The sequence below is a fragment of the Lissotriton vulgaris genome, chromosome 9 (genome assembly GCF_964263255.1).
Source record: "Lissotriton vulgaris chromosome 9, aLisVul1.2, whole genome shotgun sequence".
Taxonomy (NCBI): Eukaryota; Metazoa; Chordata; class Amphibia; order Caudata; family Salamandridae; genus Lissotriton; species Lissotriton vulgaris.
This window is the reverse complement of record NC_141697.1, coordinates 1,228,447,253-1,228,470,453: the sequence shown is the minus strand read 5'-3', so window position 1 is coordinate 1,228,470,453 and position 23,201 is coordinate 1,228,447,253. Positions and strand designations below refer to the sequence as shown.

Sequence of the window (23,201 nt, the reverse complement as noted above, 5' to 3'; positions counted from 1 at the left end):
TTGTGATGGTATTTGATGGTGCTTGGAACCAGAACGGGTTCCTAAATACTGCCTGTGGTAATGGTTTTGTTGTCTGCCTATTATGGACCATATGTCATTTGTATTAATATCTATTACTTTTAAAAAATATATTTTTTATTAAGGATGCAGACACAGTAATAAAACATTACATTGGTTAAGAGAGATGTAAGAAATAATAAAGATATGAAGTTAACAAAATCATTTGGAACTAGAAAAATAATTAGTAACTTTTCAAAAGAATACTGTATCATTGAAAACTATTGAAAAGAGAGAAATAGTGAAAAATAAAAGCATCAACATAGTAAATGTATATATTACATAAGTATTGTCTCAATTGCGTTTGTTTTTGTTTTATATAAAAAAGAGAAGAAAGAGGAGGAAAGGGGTAGATAGATAAAATATAATATAGGTATTAGGAGAAGGATGAGTGTGAGGATAGAAAAGTGATAAAAGGTAACCATAATACATCAAATTTATTCTTTTGAAATATTGAGGAATGAGAAACAGAAGCTATTCTATGTTCATCACAAATATAGTTCCACCAAAACAAAAAGGATAGTTTAGAATTATCTTTCCAACAGGTTAATATAACTTTAAAAGCAAGAGCAATAAAAGGGTTAAATAGAATAGTTTGAGGGGAGATTATCAAAATCAGTAGATATAGTCCGCCAAAAAATATTGTGAAAAGAAAATTGAATAATACATGAAAAAATCAATAACCATTTAGACCATATAGCTTTCCAAAATTCATATACTTTAGGGCAATAATAAAGTAAATGCATCTAAGTACCTTCAGAGGAGAGACATGAATAACACAAGGAGGAAATAGAATGGTCAATTTTATGCAGGAATTGGGGAGTAACAACCACTCTGTTATAAATGAAATATAAGGATTGTGTAACATTGTCAGCTTTAGAGGTCTTAAAAATCGTTTGCCACATTCAATCCCATTGATGGACAGAGAACGATTTAGATGGATCTTTTTCCCTTAGTAATTCAATAGAAGATTTATTCTTTGTATTGAGGAAGGACAACGTTTTGTATATGAAAGGAGCCCTTGGAATGGGATCCATAAAGATATTAAATGAGGGTGTAACAGGTGTAACTGAAGTAATTGGAACTATTATTCAGTAGAAAGGTTGAAATGCAGGGAATAATGTGTTATATTGTTTAATTAAGAATTAGGGAGGCCACATTTTTCTTGTAGTTGAGTGAATGATGAAATGGAATTTTTAACTATCAAATGATGCCAATAAAAAATACCCTTTTCTTTCCAGTGCTTGAAGTAAAAAGATTTGTGACGCAATTTAATATATTTATTATAACATAAAGAGGAGGCCAAAAAGGACTGATAAAAGTCAAATCCTTGGGTAAAAAGAGTATGTAGTAAATGATGAGAATATTTTAAATTAGGATATTTTGAAATGAAAGTACAATTGATCTTGAAAACAACATCCTGAAAGGAAAAGTCATGTAACAGTGAACGTTCTTAAGCAACTCATGTTGGCTTAGGAGAGTCATAATAATCCCTAGAAATAGCATGGAATCGACAGATTGAAAAGGCAATATGATACATTTTAAAATCAGGAAAACGTACACCACCCTCCGATTTTGGTCAAATTAATTTAGATAAAGCAATATGAACATGTTTGTTATTCCAAGGAAATTTAGTATAAATAGAAATAATCTGAGAAAAGTAATAGTTAGGAATTTTAAAGGGTAACCTTGAGAGCATAAATAGAACATGAGGGACAATCATCATTTAAATAGTGTCTTATCTGCCCCACTAGGAAAAAAATAACGGGGAGCAAGAATACATTAATTTTTGAAACTTAAGTTTTAAGGCAGTTAAATTATGAACTAACTAGCAGCCTATCCCGACCTTGTCCGGGAGCAACAAGCTTCCCTGACCCCCGCCCTCCCCGACATTGTCAAGCAGCCTGGCCCCCCACCAGGCCCGTCTCCCGCCTGCCCCGACCCCCACCTGCCCTGACCCCCGCCTGCCCAGACATGGGTCCCCTTACCTCAGCTGCCGTTCCTCCCGCCTGTCCGCTGCTCGCACCGCCGCTGGCCTGTACGCTGCTCCTCACGTCACCGCTCCTCCCCCGCGCCATGTCCACCGCTCCCTTACCTCAGCCGCCGCTCCTCCAGCCTGTCCTCTGCTCGCACCGCCGCTGGCCTGTCCGCTGCTCCTCACGTCACCGCTCCTCCCCCGCTCCTCGTCGGGCTCTTGGACGCCGCTCCTCCCCGCGCTCCTGACGTGAGCAGGCACGTCGTGGCCGGCGCTACTTCGGAGGGACTACTTTTTTTTCTGTACATTTTTTAAATAACGTTTTTAAAAAAAATGTATATAGCCTATAGCCATCTACACACCTTGGCAATTCCAACAGTGTATCGGTGTGTGGTTTGGCGCTGTGGTTCCCGAGTTTACCTGCCTCAAAGGATGAAAGTTCTTCCTTTATTATAGTAGTATAGATAGATAGATTCCTAGGACTGTTTGTGAGCATGGGTAAGTGTGTTTATATTTTCCACAGACCAAAGTGCCATCAAGAAGGGTAAAGCGCCGTCAATCAGTATACATCATGGCTCTTTTTTCAATTTAAATGAGGCTTATTGTATTACTCCTCTTTTTGTTTTCCTGTCCGGCCCCTGTGGTAACGTATAATGTAGTGTGTGTGTTTTTGTTAGTATAAGGAGTGTTATTTAAATGTGCATGTTTTCCTTTGAGTGCCAGGTCCCAAGCATGAATATGCAGAATTTTGCGTCACATAGTATACAGCATGCCTCTTTTGCCAATGTAAATGAGGCTTATTGAATTCCTTCTGTTTTTGTTGTCGTGTGTGGCCCCTGTGCTCACGTGTAATGTAGTGCGTCCTTGTTTTCCTGTCCGCCCCCTGTGTTAATGAGTAATGTAGTGCATCTCTTTTTTTAAGTATAAGGAGTGTTATTTAAATGTGCATGTTTTCCTTTGAGTGTCAGCCCCCAAGCATGAAGTTGCGTAATTTTGCGTCAATTAGTATACAGCATGCCTCTTTTGTCAATGTAAATGAGACTTAAATGAATTCCTTCTGTTTTAGTTGTCATGTGTGGCCCCTGTGCTAACGTGTAATGTGGTGCGTCTCTTTGTTCAAGTGTAAGGAGTGTTATTTAAACGTGATTGTTTTCCTTTGAGTGCCAGCCCCCCTGTTCAACCTGTGATGTTGCGGAGATATTTGTAATCTGTCTGTTGTTGCTTGTTTAGCAATTAGAGCGAGGGCTCTGAGCACAGCTTTTTCCTGGCCCCTGAAACAAAGTTTGTTTAGCAATTAGACCTAGGGCTATGAGTACGGCTTTTTCCTGGCCCCTGCAACAACGTTGTACATGTGGAAAGTGCCATAAATTAGAGTACTTTATGCCTCGTTGTGCAATGTAAGTCACGCTTGTGGAATTGGCCCCTGCAATGTAAATGAGGCTTGTTGATTTGTCCTTGTATTTTTTTCCCTGCCCGGCCCCTGTGCAGGCCCCTGCATCAACGTTAGACGTGTGTATAATTTTTGGGAGATAAGGCTCGAGGTTTGTTTAAATTGCTCTGTTTTTTTTCCCTGCAGCGAGGATTGAAAGCAGCCTCGAGGCTTCTTGAATTAGCCTTGTTCTTGTTTCCGTGCCCTCTGACAATGTCTTTTTCAAAGTGTGTTTATTGTAGCGCATTAAATGTAGTTCTCTGTTTGTTCACCACGTTAGTGCCTCTGACAGCAATAATGGTCCGAGACCGAGTGCGTGAATCATTCTTTTTTTATTTTGTATTAAACACGTGCGTGTTGGAGCAATGGTTGAAGGTTTAGCATATTTCTCGTTTCAATTGCTGTGGTATTTTAATGTTAAGTCGCGTGATTGGTTGTTTGGTTGGAAGGCGCGGCCAACAGTGTTTGCGTTCGTTCATGTTGCGCCATTGGATGCTTGTGCAAGGCTTGCCCAACAGTGACCGCCTTGTGAAGTGGGCTGTGACTTGTGTTACCGCGTCTGTTGTCCTCCGGAAGCCGCGCCCCTTTGTTTATGCTCTGAACCCTGATGAATGTAAGGCGTAGTCAGTGAGTACTGAGCCCATTGCAGACATGTTTAGTTCCACACATGTCCAAAACGCTGTTTATGTCACCACTGTGATGCTACAGAAGTCGATGTTTTCAAAAGGTGTTTATGTGTCCACTTACACCTTTCTTGCTGAAGTCGCTGTGTTTTGTTTGTACTTGTGTGTGCTTGCTGAAGCTGTGTTTAGTGTGTGTTTTGAGTGCTTGAATGGGCTGTGTTTTGTGTGTGCTTGAGTGCTAGAAGGGGCTGTGTTTCCTGTAACAGAGTGAAGTGTGATGTATTTTGGGACATGCCCCTCTGGCAATGTTACCGCCCACTGAACAACGCCCACAAGGAACTACTTTATCCAGAATGTTGTTTGCCCTTCGTAATGTATATGTTGTAGAAATGTATAGCCTATGTCCATCTCCTGGACCTCCCCTTTCCAACGCTGTATTGGGTGTTGCGATTGATGGTGTACTTCTGGAGTTTACCCGCCTCAAAGGTTCCCAGTTCTCGCTTTATAATAGTAGTATAGATGTATAAGGTATGCTGGAGGAAAACCATATTCCTAAATATTAAAGGGCATATTATCAAGAAACGTTTTGCCGCTTTCCTTGCACATATCGCCGGGTAAGCTACGATTTTCCTATTGCACTATCACCAAGGACTCGCGAACATGCGTTAGCACTAGTATCAATGCAATAGCTGCTGTTTATCCTGCCGCTTTGCATGTCAGTGATATATATCGCTAATGATATGCAAAGTAGGAGTTCCTCACTGAAATACCTTGAAAACTGTTGCTAACACAACTTCCCTCTATAATCAATCCAGCCGTGGACCCGCATAGCGATAATAAAAGTAGCGCTAACCGCGATTATCTCTGGTATGTGAACGCCTGACTGAAACCTGACTTAGCCATCTTGTCAATGGGAGGTGGATTGTCATGATAAGTCCACCATGGCTTATTATCAAAAATGTCCCTATCGCTACTTTTTTATCGCTGGATTTCCAGCAATATTCAGGCATTTCGCCACTATCGCTTGATTTTTTATCGCTTTGGAATTAAGCGTTGATGATAATGCGCTAACTCGGCGATGTTATCCAGCGATAGCCGGCGAAATGTAAAATCGCGCTAAGCGCGCTTAGTGATAATTATCGCTGCCTGCTGATAATATGCCCCTTAATCTTTTGGGAACAGCAAGTAAAGTTAGTTTTATCAAACATGTAATAGTAACAGGCTGAATTTAGTGGTAAAATCTCAGTTTTAGAGAAATGTAGTTTGTACCCAGAAACAGTAATATATACAGCAATCCCTTGTACAAAATGGTCTAGGGGTTTGCGGGGATTGGACATATCAATAAGGATATCATCTGCATATGCAGATAACTTAATTTCATGAGAGTTGAGTTTAAAACCAGAGATTTCAGGGTTATGTCTGATATGTTAAAGAAATGATTCTAAAAAAATGAGAAAAAGTAATGGGTAGAGAGGACAACCCTGTCTAGTGCCCCTTTGTAATTTAAAATAGGGAGAGAAATGGCCATTAACAAACACACAAGCATATGGATTAATACACAACAATCTGATATAAGAAATACATTTATGACCAAAGCCAAACCATTGTGGAGTATAAAACATATATTGACAATTTATGTGATCAAAAGCTTTTTCAGCATCGAGTGAAAGGGCAGCTAGAGGAGATGAGCTCTTCTTCCCAAGGGCGAGAATATTAGACAACATTCTGGCAGTGTTAGATGCAAGTCTACCTTTAATAAAATCAGCTTGATCAGGTTTAATAAGGAGTGGAATGACAATCTCCAAATGAGAAGCTAACACTTTTGCAAACACTTTACAATCATAGTTATTAAGTGAGATGGGTTGAAAATGTTTACAGAGGGTGGAGTCGTTGTCTGGTTTGGGAATAACAACAATGAGGGCCTCAAAAAAGGAACCTCTTGCTTTAGAGTTAGAAAAGAATGAGTTAAAAAACTCTAATAGCTTAGGGGCAAAAATGGAGGAAAAGGATGAGAGTAGTTTAACGGAGAAACCATCTGTTCCAGGGGCCTTTTTTAATGTCAAAGCATCAGTAATCTCCTGAATAGAAATATCTCTCTTATGGGGTACGGGAGTGTCAAGTAGGGAAGGATGTCTGGGAATTTCCTGAAAAAAGGTCTCCAAATCATTTTTGGAAGGAGTTGTATCTTCTGTATATAGTAGTTCGTAATGACACTGGAAGGTATTTAAAATTTCATAATTGGAGGAGAAAGTTTTGTTATTCCTTTCAGAGCGAATAGGGCCAATTGTTTTACGTTCTGATTTGATTTTTAAATAGTTGGCTACCATTTTCCCCGCCTTATTTTGGCCCCCATGAAATTTAGATTTAATTTTAAGAAGAATATTACAAGCATTGACAGTGGCAATCTTATTCAAAGTAGACTTGGCTTTAATTAGTTCTTGGAAACTTGAGGAGGATTTTGAGGAGAAATAATTATGTTCAAAAGACTTCGGGGCATTCCATTAGAAGCCCATGTTCACACCAGAACATGGGTTTCTATTGGAATTCGCTAGGCCATAATATCAAGCCCATTATCGCCGCTTTAGCAGCAGTTTTCTGCCTCTAAAACTGCGATATTTTTTAACACCCGGCTTGATAATATGCCCCCCTGTAACTTGATGCCTGAGTGTCCAAGTGCCCCTAATACACAGCGAATAGCTGTTAGACTCCTTACAACTCCAGCTCAGGCCCACAACAAACATCCAGTTACAACTATTTCCTCAGATTATTCCCTTCAAGCTTATGTCCTTTAATTGAACTGTGCAATTTTAGAAAACATTTACACAGAAATGAAGTTTATTTTTTTACAGTGTATCTGATATGGTAGGTGTGCAACTAATATGCTATATCAAAGCACATGTATGTAGACCAGGTCTGATCAACAGGCCTAAAATACTCCAGAGATGAAATAACAGATGTCCCCGGCAAATAAATGATGATAATAAAGGAAAACTGAGGATTTCCTCACAGGGGGGCAGATTTACAAGGAAGTGCGACAACGTGGCAAAGCAAGTGCTTTGGCTGCGCCACGCTGCGGCACTTCTGAAACACAGGAATGCAACATATTTACAATGATATGTCGCATTCCTGTGCTATCCCAAGCGCTGGCACACAAACAGCTGCCATATGCCGGTGCAGGCACCCTGCCTGCTTCATGGGGAGATTGTTTTTAATGCAGGATGGAGCACCTTGTTGCACAAAAAAAATCACTGAAGGCATTTTCCTCTTTCAATGTGTGCTGTAGAAAGCAGCACGCGTTGAAAGAGGAAACAACAAGGAGAAATTAAAACATTTATTCTCGTTGCGCCTCCCTACGCCACCTCTAGGGTGGCGTAGTATTCAGATGCATCTCCAGATTTATGATTTCTCGTAAATCTGGAGATGTGTCTTGTTCCATGGGTGGTGCGTGGCAACACCCACAGCAACACCCATTGAACACCCCTTCCACACAAAATTCTGCATGTAAAAAGGCCATATTTACAAGGACAGGAAAAGCCACACAGGGTGGCTTTTCCGGTCTTTGTAAATATCGAGCAGTAACATGTGCCACCAGTAAGTCACAAAAAGTGATGTACTGGTGGCACAGGGGGCTTGTAAATCTGCCCAGGAGTTTTAAGAGGGGTGTTAAGGCTAGGGAGGATTACAGCTGAGAGAAAAGTGATCAGGCTTCAATCTGCTATCTCACGCTAGGGTGAATCCTTCATTGAACTTCCACTAATTTCAAAGCAGTTGAGGGTCATTTCCAGATATTAAGTTCTTGCAACATCTGGAGTGGTGCCCTTCATCAATATGAGAGCTGTCTGGTGGTATATATTCTTTGCCACATTAATGTGTAGAAGTGAGGTCAAACATGCATGCTTTTGATTTATTACATGTGACACTACGGGCGGGCGGTTGCAGTGAAAACTGCAATAATAGTGAAAAACACGTTAAGGTCCAAATGCATCTGATTAGTGTTTGGAAAAGTAATTCCAGGCCTGATTTAGAGTTCAGCAGACAGGTTACTCCTTCACAGACAGGACTAATACCCTGTCCGTTGTTTTACAAGGGCCTTGTATCCTATTGGCAGATGGAATGCCGATCACATCTCTGATGTCCACCCATTTACCAAACTTCAAATAAGGCCCTATTGCTCCTCAGTGGTGAGAAATGGTGACATGACTTGCAGGGAATCCTGCTACAGACAGAAAATAAAGTTTCCAAAGGTAGTTTAACTCATGTTTATAGCACAAGCCTAGAGAATGCTTCATGCATCGATTTCCATCAGTAGTTGTGAGTTCTCCTTGTTAACTCAGTAGCTGAACTCACATCAATGCACAGAAAAATGTTAGTGATGCAGCCCATGCATTTTGCTGGGACTAGTACGGTTGTGTAGATCCTGAGTTATCCCAGGGCGGTTTCTCCATTAGGGTTCAGAGGCTGCGCCCCTCTGAAATTCCTACACATTTACAGAAAACCATATTAAGTAGATCGATTTATTTAGAGACTCGATCGTATCTTTGAATAAATCGATGTACCTAAGTCTGGGCTCTTTTGCAGGCTGCCTACTCCGTCTCGCTCTGAAGCAGAAGCGGAAGCCAGGCACTAAAAAACTTTCTAAACTGAGATGCACGACACAAGGCTTTCTGTTTTAAAGCCCTTCGCTGCCATTGTGGTCTATGGTTGTATACACTCTGTAGGCCAGTGACGCAATTAGAATGACGGCTTAGGGCATCGGAGACTTTACCCCTACGTGATTTCAGACGTCCCTCATTCAAAGGCGTAGATCCCACCCTTTCGTCATATGTGAGAGTGGATCAAAGCACACCTGATCTGGTGCCTTGTTCTCGGTAATGGTAAGTGTTTGAATCTAATGTTGTGTTATGTATATTGTGCTGAGAACCCTCATCACGCTAACCACCCCCACTGTGGCACCCCAGGCCCTCGCTGCAGGTTGCTGGCTCTGTTAGAAGTGGAGCTGCTGTATTTGTTCCCCGCTAAATGGATCCAAATAACGAGCATGGTTCTTGCACCCTTGCAAAGTTGATCTAAACATCTGAGTCAAGCATGGTGAGAAATATGTGCGTATAGGTAACAGTTCTCTGATGTATTACATTAAAACTGGTAGTGTCTTCATGCCCCTAAGTTAACACTGATGTCAAAAACATGGCTTGACTTGCAAACAATGAATGTTAAAACCCTTAAGAGAATGCATTTCAGCGATATAGTTCCTCTTTTTTTTTACATGCTTTACTTAATCTTGCATTCCACAAGAGTTGCTATTTTATCATTTTGTTGTTTATCTGTATTTTTTTAAGTGCATACTTTGAGGCTTGAGCCATGCCAGGTGTTTATATGTGGCTCTGACTTAGCGTGCAGGCACTAAGGCTCAAGCCAAACTTTGGGGTCCTTTAGGATGGCGGGCGGCCATTGTGTGAAGGGACCGCCCGCCATAAGGGGGGGGGGTCCCTTGGGGGCTATTAGGATGCGCCTGCGGGCGCATCTGTATCTTTACCATTGCGGCGGGCGGTGCTTACAGCACGCAATGGTAAAGATACATGTTGTGCATTTCAAAGCACAACGTGACAGGCACCGCACGTGACTCCCACGTTGTTCTTTGAAATTCTGGGGGGTACCATAGGTACCCCCCATGTACACCCTCCTACCCCGGAGTCCCTGGGGGCCCGCAACGGGCCCCCACATTGAGTCTCAGCATGCCTTTCTGTGGCGGCATTGCCGCCACGGAAAGGCATTGACAAATGCCCATACTAATATGGCTGGCGGTGTCTGATAGACACCGCCACCATATTAAACCTTGGAACAGCGGCGGACAGTCTTTCTGTCCGCCGCGGTCCCCCCGCCATAGTAATATGGCGGGGGGAAATGGGTGGCGGGCGGGTAGCGGGCGGGCAAGGATGTCGGGCGGATCACCACCGCCCGCATGGCGATGGTGATCCGCCCGACATCCTAATGGGCCCAAAGTGCCTGTCAGTGGGTTGGCCTCTCTGCAGAGCACAGAGAACAATGTTTGTGTATTCCATTTACAACTCAAATTCTGTGGATGTGTGTGAGAAGGGGTTACAGAGATGTCAAAATATTTGCAAGGCAAAAGTAAGAGAAAGTGCTTAAATTTGAGGGAGTGCAGTGCATGGTTGGGGCAGTGAAGTGACAGAGATGCGAGGAATGAAAAGAGGATGCTGAAGAGGAAAGTGTGACAAAATATGCAGAAAAAAGAGGATACATATCTAACATAAAGCACATATAATTGAAGGCCAAAACTCCTCCCACAGAGATCAATGCTATTTAATTCACAGACTCCCAGTTTAAGAATTGACATTTCCAATGTTAATAATTTATAACAAATCATTGTTGTTACTCATTTATCTTAAACAGCTAACACCCATTGACAAAGCCAATCATACCGACAGGCTTTAGGCGTATGTAAGTTGTTGTGTCATTTATCTGCATACAATTACTTCTTAGAGAGAAAACAAAATACTGGAATCACAGAGCTGTATTGGACATGTTCCTTTATAGACAGCTCCCACCTTTTTCATTTAGCTTAAAGACCTGTCTGCACATATTTCGATATGACTGGTTGCAGCCGGCAGGTGTGGGTGCTTCTAGAAGTCTGGTTAGAGCATACTTTTCCAAAGTTAATGCTGCATGAAGTGCAAGACACTGGGCAAGCATACATTTTAAAGGGCTAAAGTTGTCATGCTGTACAATTTACACATTACAGTAACCGTTGAACATATTAATGCAGGAAGATATGGGCAGATTTTAATGTGTTTAATATTTCAGGACTATACATTCCCACTGCTTTATAAGCCTTGCTTTATCGCTACATTCATTTGCCTCAAAATGCACCATTTGCCAATCTTTTTTTCATTTCTTTCTCGGGAGAGGGTCTCACCCTGGACCCCAGGTTTGTCAATTGAACTTGTGCACATCGCTTGCTGTATAAAAGTCATGCACAACGTTTTTTTAAATTTATTTATTTATTACAGTGACATCAACATTGCATGTAAAGAAAGTGTACTGCGTAAAACTTAACCATGAGAAGAAAAGAAAATACCCTTAGGATCAATGCACAGCCTTTCTGCCCGCATCCCGAAGGCCGGACGCCGTTAAGCAGAGGGTCATTATAGGTTGACGCAGTGTACAGACTCGCAACGTCAAATTTCCAGTGTTGAAATCACAGTTTCCAATATCAAGAAGAAAGGGAATAAAGAAAGGGTCAAAATAATAAGAATAGGAAAACAAAAAACCCCCAAGAGAAAATCAACAAACAAGAGGTGCCTACCCATTATCCACTTGTGGTGCGTGATCTCTGAGAAGTTGTTTAAGACTCAGCGGGCAAGTGCCGATTACACAGTCTCAAACGTGCAACGAACACCAGCTATAGCTACTCCAAATAAAAAGCTTATCAACCAGCCGTCCCTTCATCATCCAATGCGCAGGGGGGGTCCTCCCGCCCATCCGCCTCATTACCAGCAGCTATCAAGTCCTGGCGTCTCCTATAGTCAAGATATAATCCCCAGAAGTTCTTGGGCCTGCTTTTAGGAGGCAAAAGGTCACTATAAGTCTCCGACTGCGTGCAACAATAAGTCAGGTCTCTAATCCATTGCGTTGCCTTGGGTGGGGGCCCCCTCATCCAGCACAAAGCTAGTCTCCTCTTCTCCATTAGCATTCCCATGTCCACTATCCTACGCTGCGCCATAGGTAGTACTTTGGAATAACCTAGCAGTGCTACCTCAAGGATCCTGCTGAACTCCTGGAACACCTCGCCCCAATAATGATGCACACCCGGACACTGCCACGCCAAGTGCATAAACCCTGCATCCTGCGCATTGCACCGGTCACATGTCGCTCTCTCACGTAACCCAAACCGATGAAGCCTTTCCGGAGTGTGATAAACCCTGTTAACGAACTTGAAATGCACTAACCTGTGCCTGCCATTCAGGGAGACCGACCTTGTGCTGGTGCCGCAGTAACGCCACATGTCGTTATCAAGTGCTGCGCCTAAGTCACGCTGCCAAGCCAAGTGTGCCTTGCAATACCCAGTTACTCTCTCAGCAATTGCTATCTTATATAGAGTTGAGACCATTTTTCTCGGCATTTCTGATTTAATTACATATGAGAGTTCTAATAATTATGAGGGTACCTGTAAGTCGTCTCTTAACTGTCCCCGCCAGGCCTCTCTAACTCTGTGAAATTGAAAACACTGCAAACTGGTGGGCTGCTTCTCTTGGGTTGGCACATCCGACAATGTTTTGAGAGCCCCATCTTTAAACATGTCTCCCGCTGAGTGTATGCCCAAGGCTTTCAATACTACTATCACTCCTTTGTCCTTACATGAGGTCAGCCATGTCATCCATTTTATAGGCATTAGCGGAGAGTACAAAAGCGCCCCAGGGTGATAGTGCAATAGCGAATGCCAGGCCTGTCTTGGCGAATTTAATGAATTAAGTAGGCCCGTTCGGCGATCTGCCAGTTCAAATACAACTGCCAGGGGCTGCAATGGGGCCGCGAAAAGAGCTTCGAGCTTAAGGAATGGCGCGTTTTCTCTGTCATGTATCCAACTGTGTAGATGCGCTCCTTGTGCCACGCGGTAATATACTTTGAAATCGGGGGCCCCGAGACTGCCTAACTGATAAGGGAGGACCAGGATTTTCCACTGTACTCTCGCTTGTTTACCAGCCCAAGCCAGTTTTACCATCAGCGACGTGAGTCGAGTAAAAAAACACTTCGGGAGGACCATCAGCACATTCGTGAATAAATACAGCATCCTGGGCAAGACAACCATCTTCATTATCGATATCCTAACTAGCAGGGACAAGGGCAATCCTATCCATACGTCAACATTGTCTTCCAAGCTGGCCATGGCCGTACCATAATTCTCACGAAATACCGTCTCGGGGTCAGTGTGTAGTTGAATCCCTAAATAACGTACAGAATCAGTGGTCCATCTCAATGGGAATTCCATCTCGAATTGCTCTGTGGCATTGGTAATGGGGAACGCTATTGATTTATTCCAATTGACCATTAATGGGGACGCTATTGATTTATTCCAATTGACCGTTAGGCCAGAAAGCGAGCCAAAGCGGACCACCTCACGTAGGAGCGGCGCAAGATTCGTTTCTGGTTCTCTAACATAGAGCAGGGTGTCGTCTGCATAAGCAGTTATGACTAGCCTGTAATTGGGGAAATTAAGTCCCCGGTGGGAGTGGTATTCTCGCATTGCGCACGCCAGGGGTTCAGTAACCAATGCATATAGCGTGGGCGACAATGGGCATCCCTGCCGTGTGCCCCTGCGAATCTTAATGGGCTCAGTAACGTGATGCCCCAGCTTGATTCGGGCACTCGGGTCATTATAGAGCACAGATACCATCTGGAGGAATACTGAGCCCCAGCCCCAGCCTCGTAAGTACCGCCCTCAGAAAAGGCCATTCCACAGAGTCGAAGGCCTTTTCCATGTCTAAGAACACTGCCATTGCCCTCAAATCTGGTCTCTTGTGTTGAATGGCACCAAATACCATACGCAAGTTGTATGCAATGTTTCTGCCAGCCACAAACCCCGCCTGTTCCGGAGCAACCAGCTCCGGGGCCAATAAGGCCAACCTAGTCGCGAGCACCTCTAGCATATATTTTGGTGTCCACATTAAGGAGCGACAATGGTCTATAGGAGCTACACTCCTTTGGGGGCTTATCAGGCTTTGGATTTGCAACTATTAACGGTTCCCTCATCGTACTCGGCATCTGCCCAGTTTCACACATATCCGCGAACAAGGCAGACAGGTGCGGCAGCAGCAGCTCCAGAAATGCCTTATAAAAACTGACCGTTAAGCCGTCTGCTCCAGGGGCACTACTCGCCCTCTTACCTCCCAGGGCTTCACGGATCTCATCAAACTCTATTGGCTCCATTAAAAATTCACGCTGCACGTTCATTAAAAACGGGAGTTTTATATGCTCCAGATAGTCTAGTATATCCTCCTCTCTTCCCGTGGTTCGTGAAGCGTATAGATCAGAGTAGTATTCCAAAAACCTTTGTGCTATCTCCCCCTCTTCAGTAAGCATAGTTCCTTCCTTTGACCTAACAGCTGTGACCGCTACTTTCCGCGGTTGCTGTTTAATCATATTGGCCAAGACTGTCGCCGGTCTATCCCGTTCCCCATACGCTCTAGCTGTCGCGTATTTACCCAAATGTTTGACTTCCTCATCTGCCTCTTCCTGGTATTCTGACAATAGCCCTTTCATTTCCTCCTTGGAGGTGTCAGTGTCTTCCGCTAGCAGTTGTTTCTCACATTCTGCCAGTCGCCGATCCAACAGCTATAGCCTTTGTCGGATCGAGCGGAGAGTCCCAGAATGTTTACTCATGGCTATGCCCCGAATGTAAACCTTAAACGCCTCCCAGACTGTCTGGAAGTTGTCCACCGATCCTATGTTCGACTCAAAGAATGTCTCGATTGATTCATGTAGTTCCTCCCGGAAATTAGGGTCTTGTAGGGAGTAAGGCGGGAACCTCCACATGAACGGGGGTAAAGCCTTCCGCGGCAGTGTGAGCACCAATAGAATGGGTGAGTGGTCTAAAAGAGTGCGGGGCAGAACCTGACATTTACGGATCTGGGAGAGCAGCCCTGATGAGGCTAACCAGTAGTGTATCCGCGTATGTATATTGTGAAAGGATGAATAATGTGTAAATCCACCTAGCGCAGGGTACAAGCTACGCCAAACATCAGCTAGGTCATCACTAATTAATATCCTATCAAGTTCCCGAGATGCCTTAGCCTGGCATCTGACCAGGCCGCTCGAACAATCTGCCACTGGGCACCTAGTCATATTAAAGTCCCCTCCCCACATAGTAGGAATGCCGGGATACTCTCACGCTATTTCAGCCAGCCTGCTATAAAACTCAGGGCAGTCATAGTTAGGACTGTAAACATTCACAACCAAAATGTCCATACCCCTACCAGTCAGCCTCAATATAACATATCTACCTTCCGGGTCAGTTGAGAGCCTACTCAGTGCGTAGTCAGATTTCGGGTTAACCCAAGTCAACACCCCGAGCGCATGGGACGTGAAGCCAGCCGCATTGATCTGTCCCCTCAGCCCCCTTGCTTGCAGCCTAGGACTGTTCGCGGGTAAGTGCGTCTCCTGAATCAGGGCTAGGTCCACATAGTGTCTAGTCAGATAATTCAAAACCTTATGCAACTTGCGGTAATCATTCAGTCCGGGCACATTCCACGTCAACGCATTCAGCCCGCCCACAGTAGTCTCCATAATAGACTCACCAGACGTATCTTGCATAACCAGGTGAGTTCAACATTCTCCTGCACCTCAGACAGAATGTTAAGGTGTCTGATGTCAAGTTGTAATGGCCAGCACCTCTGAACAATGAGTTAAAACAGCCAAACCCCCCTCTACCCACCCATCCCACCCACAGCGGACCACCCCCAACTAGGTCGCGAAATGATTGTCCCATGTATATCCCCCCCCCCACTTCCCCCTCCCACCGTCAAGAAATAACAACAAACAAAGTGTTACCACATGTGGGTGGAGGTTACATCGAACCATTGTAAAAGAGTCAAAAGTAATCACAAAGCTTGGTACTTATCCCTGCCACACCAGCCGACAGTTATCCGCCCCTCGAACGTCGGAGGCCCCATGCAGGTCGCAGATGCGGATTCACCCTCAGTCTTGTTCATCCAAACCGCCACCCGATGCTTCGTCCAGTAGGTCTCGCTCTGGTGTCTTCCTCCGCTCTTTCTCCCAGCCTTAAAGCGCCTTCTGCAATGCTTTTGGATCCGTGAAGATATGCGACTGTCCATTCCTGTTAACTTTCAACTTTGCCGGATATAACATTGCCTAGTCTATCCCTTGGTCTCGTAATTGCCGCTTCATTGGGACAAAGTGTTTCCTCGCCTCCTGGTCCTGGACCTTAGCTGTAAAGTAGGGGTACAGTGAAATGGCTGAGCCCTCATACGTTAGTGACTGCTTTTCTCTGGCAGCCTGCAGGGCAGCGTCCCTGTCCCTATAGTTTAGGAGTTTGGCAATTATCGGCCGGGGTGGTGCTCCTGGCTTCGGACGCGGCGCCAAAGTGCGATGTGCGCGTTCCACAATAAATGTATTTGAGAAGATCTCCTCTCCCAGAAGAGTGACCAACATGCGTTCTGTGAAGGGCTCCATCTTGCCTGTCTGAGTCGTGTCGGGAAGGCCCAGTTTGCGCCCGTTGCAGCGACGGGAACGGGCCTCCAAATCCTCTGTTTTATCTTGAAGCAATTGCAGCACCTTTCCCAATTGCTTGTGTTCTGTGTCCATGGTGGTTTGCGCTTCTTCCACCTCGGTGATCCTTCTCTCCGACATGTCTAGTCTCTCTGCGTACTTATCTAGCCGCTCACCCATTCTGTCCATTCTATACGTTAACGCATCCATCTTCACCCCTAGTGCGGGGATACCTTCCTGTAGCCCTTTCTCCATAGACTTCAGCATGCTTCTTATGCCGTGTTCTTGTTCTGTTGGGGTGATGGGTCTATTCTCTCCCCCAGCGCCTCTGTCCTGAGACTTCGCACGTGTTTGGGCGAAGGGGAGCTTGGATTGGTTTGGATCAGGCTTTCCCATCTTGCTGTACAAGGGAGTCCCACACTGAGAAATGGCTGCAGGCAGTCTGTCACCTACCAGGGCCACCCAGGGGTACAAAAGACGGCACTGCGTAGTGAATGACCCCAGATCCCAGGCGGTATCTTCACTGTCTCCTCAAGGACAGCAGCAGTCTCGCTTCAAACACAGCCGCGCCCAAGGTCGCCTAATGTCTAATATACTGTGTGAGCCCCGATTCACCATGTGCTTCATCGCTAGTGGTTCCGTCGCCTCTCCCAGCCCTGGGTAGCCTCCAATTCTTGAAGCCCGCCTGTGAGTGCGACCCCTAATAATAATAATAATAATAATTATAATAATAATAATAATAAAGGAGCTTATAGAGCGCCTGGTAACGCCGTCCCGGCGTGTCCCCGCGCTGTGGAGGGAAGAACCTACCAGGAGTCAGAGACCCACCCCCATTTCCTGCTCATCCCTAAGAAGTGAATAAATGAGTTTTAAGAAGACTCCTAAACGTGGACTCAGATCTTTCCAGCCTGAGGCATGTTGGGAGTTTATTCCACCTATGTGCGGCTAGGAATCTGAAAGAACGGCCGCCCATCCTGGCTTTCTGAAACCTGGGGATTACTAGCTGTCCAGTTCCTACTGATCTCAACGCTCTGCCTGGCACATACCTGATAACCAGATCTCCTAGATAGGAGGGAGCCCTGTGCCAGAGAATGCGATGGCATATAAGGAGGGATTTAAACAGGATCCTTTTTTTGATGGGAAGCCAGTTCAGGGCTGCCAAGATGGGCTTAGATGCCACTCTTCTGGGTAATCTCATTACCAGCCTGGCTGCCGCATTTTGTAGAACTTGTAGGCAGCCAAGATTCTTTTCAGTCACACCCAAGTATAATACGTTCCCGTAATCCAGATGGGACGTAATGAGCGCTTGGGTCATTGTCTGTCTGGCCCCTAGTGGAAGCAAATCCAGGGTTTTATTTAAGGTTTTTAAGATACCAAAGCATTTCCCTACAAGCCGCCGAATGTGCACTTCATAAGAGAGGGTGGAATCCACCCAAATACCTAGATTCTTAGCCTCCTTGCAAGGAACGGGTGTGGTGCCCAGGCATACAGGCCACCAGTCATCCGACCAGTTGAGTGTGTTCCCACCTACCACCAGCACCTCGGTCTCGCCCCCATTTAACTTTAGGCAGTTCTTATTCATCTAGGAGGCAAACTCCTCCATGCATGCCCTAAAGTTGGAGGCCTCGGCCGAGGGAGACTGGGATAGTGATATCAACAACTGAGTGTCTTCAGCATAAGAGACTAACTCCACTCCATAAGCCTGTACCACCTCCGCCAGGGGGGCCATATACAGGTTAAACAGAGTGGGACTCAGGGCAGATCCCTGTGGCACCCCCTGCTCTAGAGCCACCTCTGTGGACTGAAAGGATCCCTGCTGGACCTGAAAGCTCCGGCCCGTCAGGAAGGATTTCAGCCAGCCCAGAGCGGGGGCCGACACACCTCCCTTGTTCAGACACTGCAGCAAGGTGAAATGTGCCACAGTGTCAAACGCTGCACTGAGATCAAGCATAATCAGTGCCATGGTGTGGCCGATGTCCAATCCTTGCCTGATGGTTTCCGTTGCTCTTAACGGGGCTGTTCCGTGGAATACCCCGCCCGAAAACGCGATTGAGTGGGGTGCACACCCCACAGTGCCGCCCGTCGCCCGCGCACCTCACCAATGGTGGAGATAGGGCGTTTTTAATTATATGTCGCCACACTGTTCGCACAATGCCGCAGTTCCGTCGATGCGCTGGGTATGTTCACATATAGGGCCGTTTTTCCATCTCCTACGGCTCGCTCACTGCACACCCTTACTGTCATGTCAGGGGCCCGTAATTTCGCAGCAGTGTTGTTGCGCACTCCAATATTGTCCCCCTGTCGTGGCCCCCCCCCTTCGGCGCTTTACATCAATCGTCGTAGCGCACTAGACACCGGGCATCGCCATAGGCACTCGGGCACCGGCACTTGAGTATTCCACTAAGTCAGGATAGTGTAACACGCACCCTTTCCAAGTCTAATGGATGCCGCCTCAGTGTTCCTCTCGTCGCTGGTCAATCAATCCCTTTGCGGACAAAGCTGATGTCTCTGGGGCTCTTTGTTCCGCCACACCGGCCAGATAGGGTGGCAGCCTGCTCCGGTCCCGATCTCAGCAGGGAGCGCCGGTTCGCATCTCTATCGACTCCCCGAGCAGTCCACAGGCCGCACGCAGAGTGACGTCGTCGGGGGGGCGCGCAGCTCCAGGTCGGTGCCTCACAGCCTATGCCGACTCCGGAGTGCCTCACATGTAAGTCCAGAATGCAGCCGCAGCCACCCTCCATAGCAGGTCAGCAGATAGCGATCCGCATCACCATCGTTTTCAGCAGGTCTTTGTAGCCACCAACACCCGCGGGGCTAAGGATATTGCAGGATTTTGAGTCGGCTCGGTGAAGCCCGGGAGTCAAGCGTCCATCTTAGACTCGAGCAAGCTCCGCCCCCCAAGTCATGCACAACATTTACGCCTCACCACTTTCAAATGTCACCAGCCGCCACTGGTTATGACTTCAAATGATCTTCCATCTAACCAGTATTTCCATCATCACTAAAGTATCGGATAATGATTGAGTGATCTGTGATGCCCTAAGACATCAGCCCCACCCCCCAGGAGAAACACGTCTAAATCCCCTGTCAATTGAAGTGAGCAGACACCAACATCCAGAATGTAAAACCATTTAAGGTTTATTGAAACAAAGCAGGAATACAAGTTATAAGTACAAAGAGCCCAAAAGACACAATCAGTCCCCAACCACTTCTCTAGCTGTCCCATTAGTGAGTTCTCTTTCAGAACACTTGTATGTCACAAGGGAACCTTAGGTATGTCACCAGCCTAACTAAGTAAAGACACATCACATTTAGCTCGACACCACTCATACAACTATAGCGCATGACTACTGCTTCCTTCAAGCACAAGTTACTGCTGGTCATGGTCAAGCTGCCAGGGCACAGCTTCCAAGGAAAGTTAGATCCCAGCCATCAGAGGCAAGGTCAGAGTTGGGGAATGATGTCTACTTTTAAAAACCATTATGCAGGAGCGTTGAGCGACATCACTATGCATCTGTTGTGCTTGAGTGCCACAAACATTATACAAATCCTTACATGGGCCATTGTTCATATATCACATTTTTGGACCAGGGTTATTATTTGATTACTCTGTGCGGGATGTATGTCAGTACAACGTGATCTTTTAGATCGCGGTACTTGACAACGCTGCCATTACAACGCAAGTCGTTTAGAATGACTTGCGTTGGAGGGCGCAGATTGTGTAATATTATAACTTTATATTCCAACACCAGTCCACGTAACCATGGGGAAGGTGTTGGAATATAAAATTACAATATTCCTTAACCAACAGCGTCATCCAGCGCGTTGTAAAGGCAGCGTTGTTAAGGTAGTGCGGTGTAAACACCGCGTTGTAAACGATGTTCCCCCTCAGTGCGCACATTGAGCAGTACAACGTGCACTTATATCATCCCACCTCTGGGTATCACATTCTTCTTTCTGTGGTGTCAATAGTGCGAGAACCTTCTTTTACTACTAACACAAATGGGTATATTTACTAGGGTTTTACGCAGTGCTTCCATAAAAAAACTGTCGCAAACTAGCCTGAAAGTAACACAAAGCAGCATTTAGCAGTGGTTTTCATTTCTTAGCATCAAAGGGGAGCTCCATGGGCTGTTCATGGCTGTTGCCATGCAGCCACCCATGGTTTCTCGATCTACAAAAAAAAAAGCAGACAGGATTTTGCAGCAAGAAATAATGCCTTTTCTTAATAGGCGCTGTAAATGTAAAATGCTTTTGTTTCTCCTTTGATTTCCCACTTTGCATGTGTGCTACAATGAACAACACAGATACAAATTAGGAAAATGTTATAGTTAGTCTAAGATTAGTATTTAATACTGGAATTGTACCCTTTCAGTTCAAAACCTATGCTAGACTCAGGCAGACTCCTTCTCCCTCCCTGTTGCGGACTGCGGCCTTGTTGGTTGCTGAGCTGTGTTGCCTGAGCCTTTAACAAATATAGCCTATAGTCTTCAGTAGTGCACTACTAGGGCTAATGGACCACAGGACACACGAAAAGCGAACTGTGCCTAAAACCCCTTATCTACTTGCATTTATGTCATGTTATCATTATACACCTTTTTCACAATAAACAAATATTTCATATGGATGGGTCTCTCATTAAAAATTGTTTTTCATTTTCTTGCTTTCTTTCTGAATTCATAGGAAGAACTTTTATTGTAGCCTTCACCGAAAATCTTGGCACTTCTGCCACCCTTGCGCTACAGCTGAGCAGTTATGATGAGCCGTGCTTGGTTCAGGTCACAGTCCCCTCTCCACCCTACAATGAGACTCTGCTCTTGGCGAAGGACAGCACAACCGAGGTGGTCCTACCTACTGAGTACATGCTCAGGGAGGGTGAAAAATCCAGGAAGCTAGTGACGGTGAGTTCAGATGAAGATATATCTGTCATTGCCTTTAACACAGCTGAGAGCTCCGCTGATGCTTTCAGCTGCCTCTCCCAACAAGACCTGGGCACAGAGTACTTTGTTGTCACATCCTCAGGTGGTTCCGGAAGCCATTTTGCTGTTGGCAATGGCCAAGATGGTGAGACTCAGGTCAACATTACAGTGTCCGGCTCCTTAGTCGTGGATGGAATCAGATATCAAGACAAACAGATGGTCTCCATTACCCTGGCTCCACAAGAGGTCATTCTGCTCAGTGACGCTAACGACCTGACTGGCACCAGAGTTGTTTCTTCAGCACCTGTGGCTGTTTTCAGTGGTAGTAAATGTTACACATCATCGGTCGGCGCTTGTGACGTTGTAATCGAACAGCTATATCCTGTGCAAAGTTGGGGACAACAGTTTGCCTTATTCCCCCTGATGACCAAAGATACGAAAGACGGTATTATTATCATCGCTGCAAGACCAAACACCACAGTGGACCTTCTTACTGAAGGCACCACTCTACAGTACCACCTTCAGCCTGGATCTCAGGTCAGACTGGACTTACAAACCGCGATGCTTGTGAATGCGACCAAGCCAATCATGGTCGGATATCTCTTCCAGGGGGGCACCAGTTCATCAGTATCCCCATTCGATCCTTTCATAACGACCGTTCCACCCAACAGCTTCTCCAGGAGATACTACAAGTTTGTTACCCAAGACTTTTATTACAACTACCTATTTATTGTGTCTCACTCCTCCTCCTCGTCATCTGATTTTCTGCTCGACCACAGACCACTGAGTGATAATGTACAGAACGTGCGGCACCTGGAAGGATTCACTGGTTGGGAAGTGAATTTGGGAAAAATCAGTGGGCAACATGAAATTTCTCATCAGTCGGAGACATTTGGAATTTACGTATATGGAGTTGAAAGTTATATATCTTATGGATATTCACTTGGCCAAGCAAACTCGCTTTCAGGTATTGAACTATTTTATTTTTAAATTGTCCATTTCTTTAATTTCTGATAAAGGTTGATCTGTGAAAATAATGTGTTTGTATGCATGTATGTATGTGCATTTGTAAAGCACAAAGCTAACTAGAAAACAAAAGAGAGCTGAACTTAGGTCAGAGACCACAATATGATTCAGGATGTTTTACACGAAGCAGAATACAGCGGGAGGTGATGCCATCATTACAAGATGTAGTGTTATTTGAGGAGATTCAACTTTATGTTCTTCATGTAAGAAGTTTGTGCTATTTTGATGCTGATAGAGAATCCATTCCAGCTCCTGAGAATATAGAAGGGGAATGCCTGTTATTTACTTTTCTCATTTTACAGTTTGATGTCTTGTCTTCTGCCTGTCAGCCTGATGTGATGATCTTTCAGCTGGGCAAACAGGAGTACTATTTTTGGGTTCTTCCTATGTAATCGCCTGGCCATGATCTTATGTTTTTTTTAATTCAGCTTTTACAGCACGCTAATCACCCGTAAGGGTATCCTGGAACAGGTGTGTGAGGCCAGCCCTAAAGGTTTCATTCGAATAGAAAGGTCTTTAGCTTCTTGTGAAAGTCATGAAGAGAGGAGGAAGTTCTGATGTCTTCTGGGAGATAGTTCCAGGCTTTAGGAGCCAGAAGAGAAGGTGCTCCCTCCCTGCTCTACTTTTGTGTATGCGTGGGGTGTGTGCTAGTGAGAGACCGGCAGAGTGGAGGTGTCTGGTTGGGGGAAATGAAAGCGGCTATTCCGGTAGGCACAACCTGTGTTGTGGAGAGCGTTGTAGGTGTGGGCGCTGAGTTTGAACTGTGTGTGTTTGTGTATCGGGAGCCAGTGGAGTTCCCTAAGGTGTGGTGTTGGCTCAACCTGGGAGGTTGAGGATTAGTCTGGCTGCTGCATTTTGGGCAGTCTGCAGCCTTCCTGTGAGCTGGTTGGTTATCCCTGCGTGCAGGGTTTTCCCATAGTCTAGTGTGC

General features: G+C 45.3%; 1 protein-coding gene across 1 annotated transcript in view; it reads left to right on the top strand.

The window, feature by feature from the left end:
• The window catches only part of LOC147693116 (uncharacterized), a 133,217-nt gene that overhangs the window by 13,398 nt on the left and 96,618 nt on the right, over window positions 1-23,201 (top strand). Inside the window, exon 3 of the mRNA XM_086939365.1 lies at window positions 21,011-22,213. Coding sequence (XP_086795491.1) covers window positions 21,011-22,213 — 1,203 coding nt within the window. The remainder of the gene's footprint in view (window positions 1-21,010; window positions 22,214-23,201) is intronic.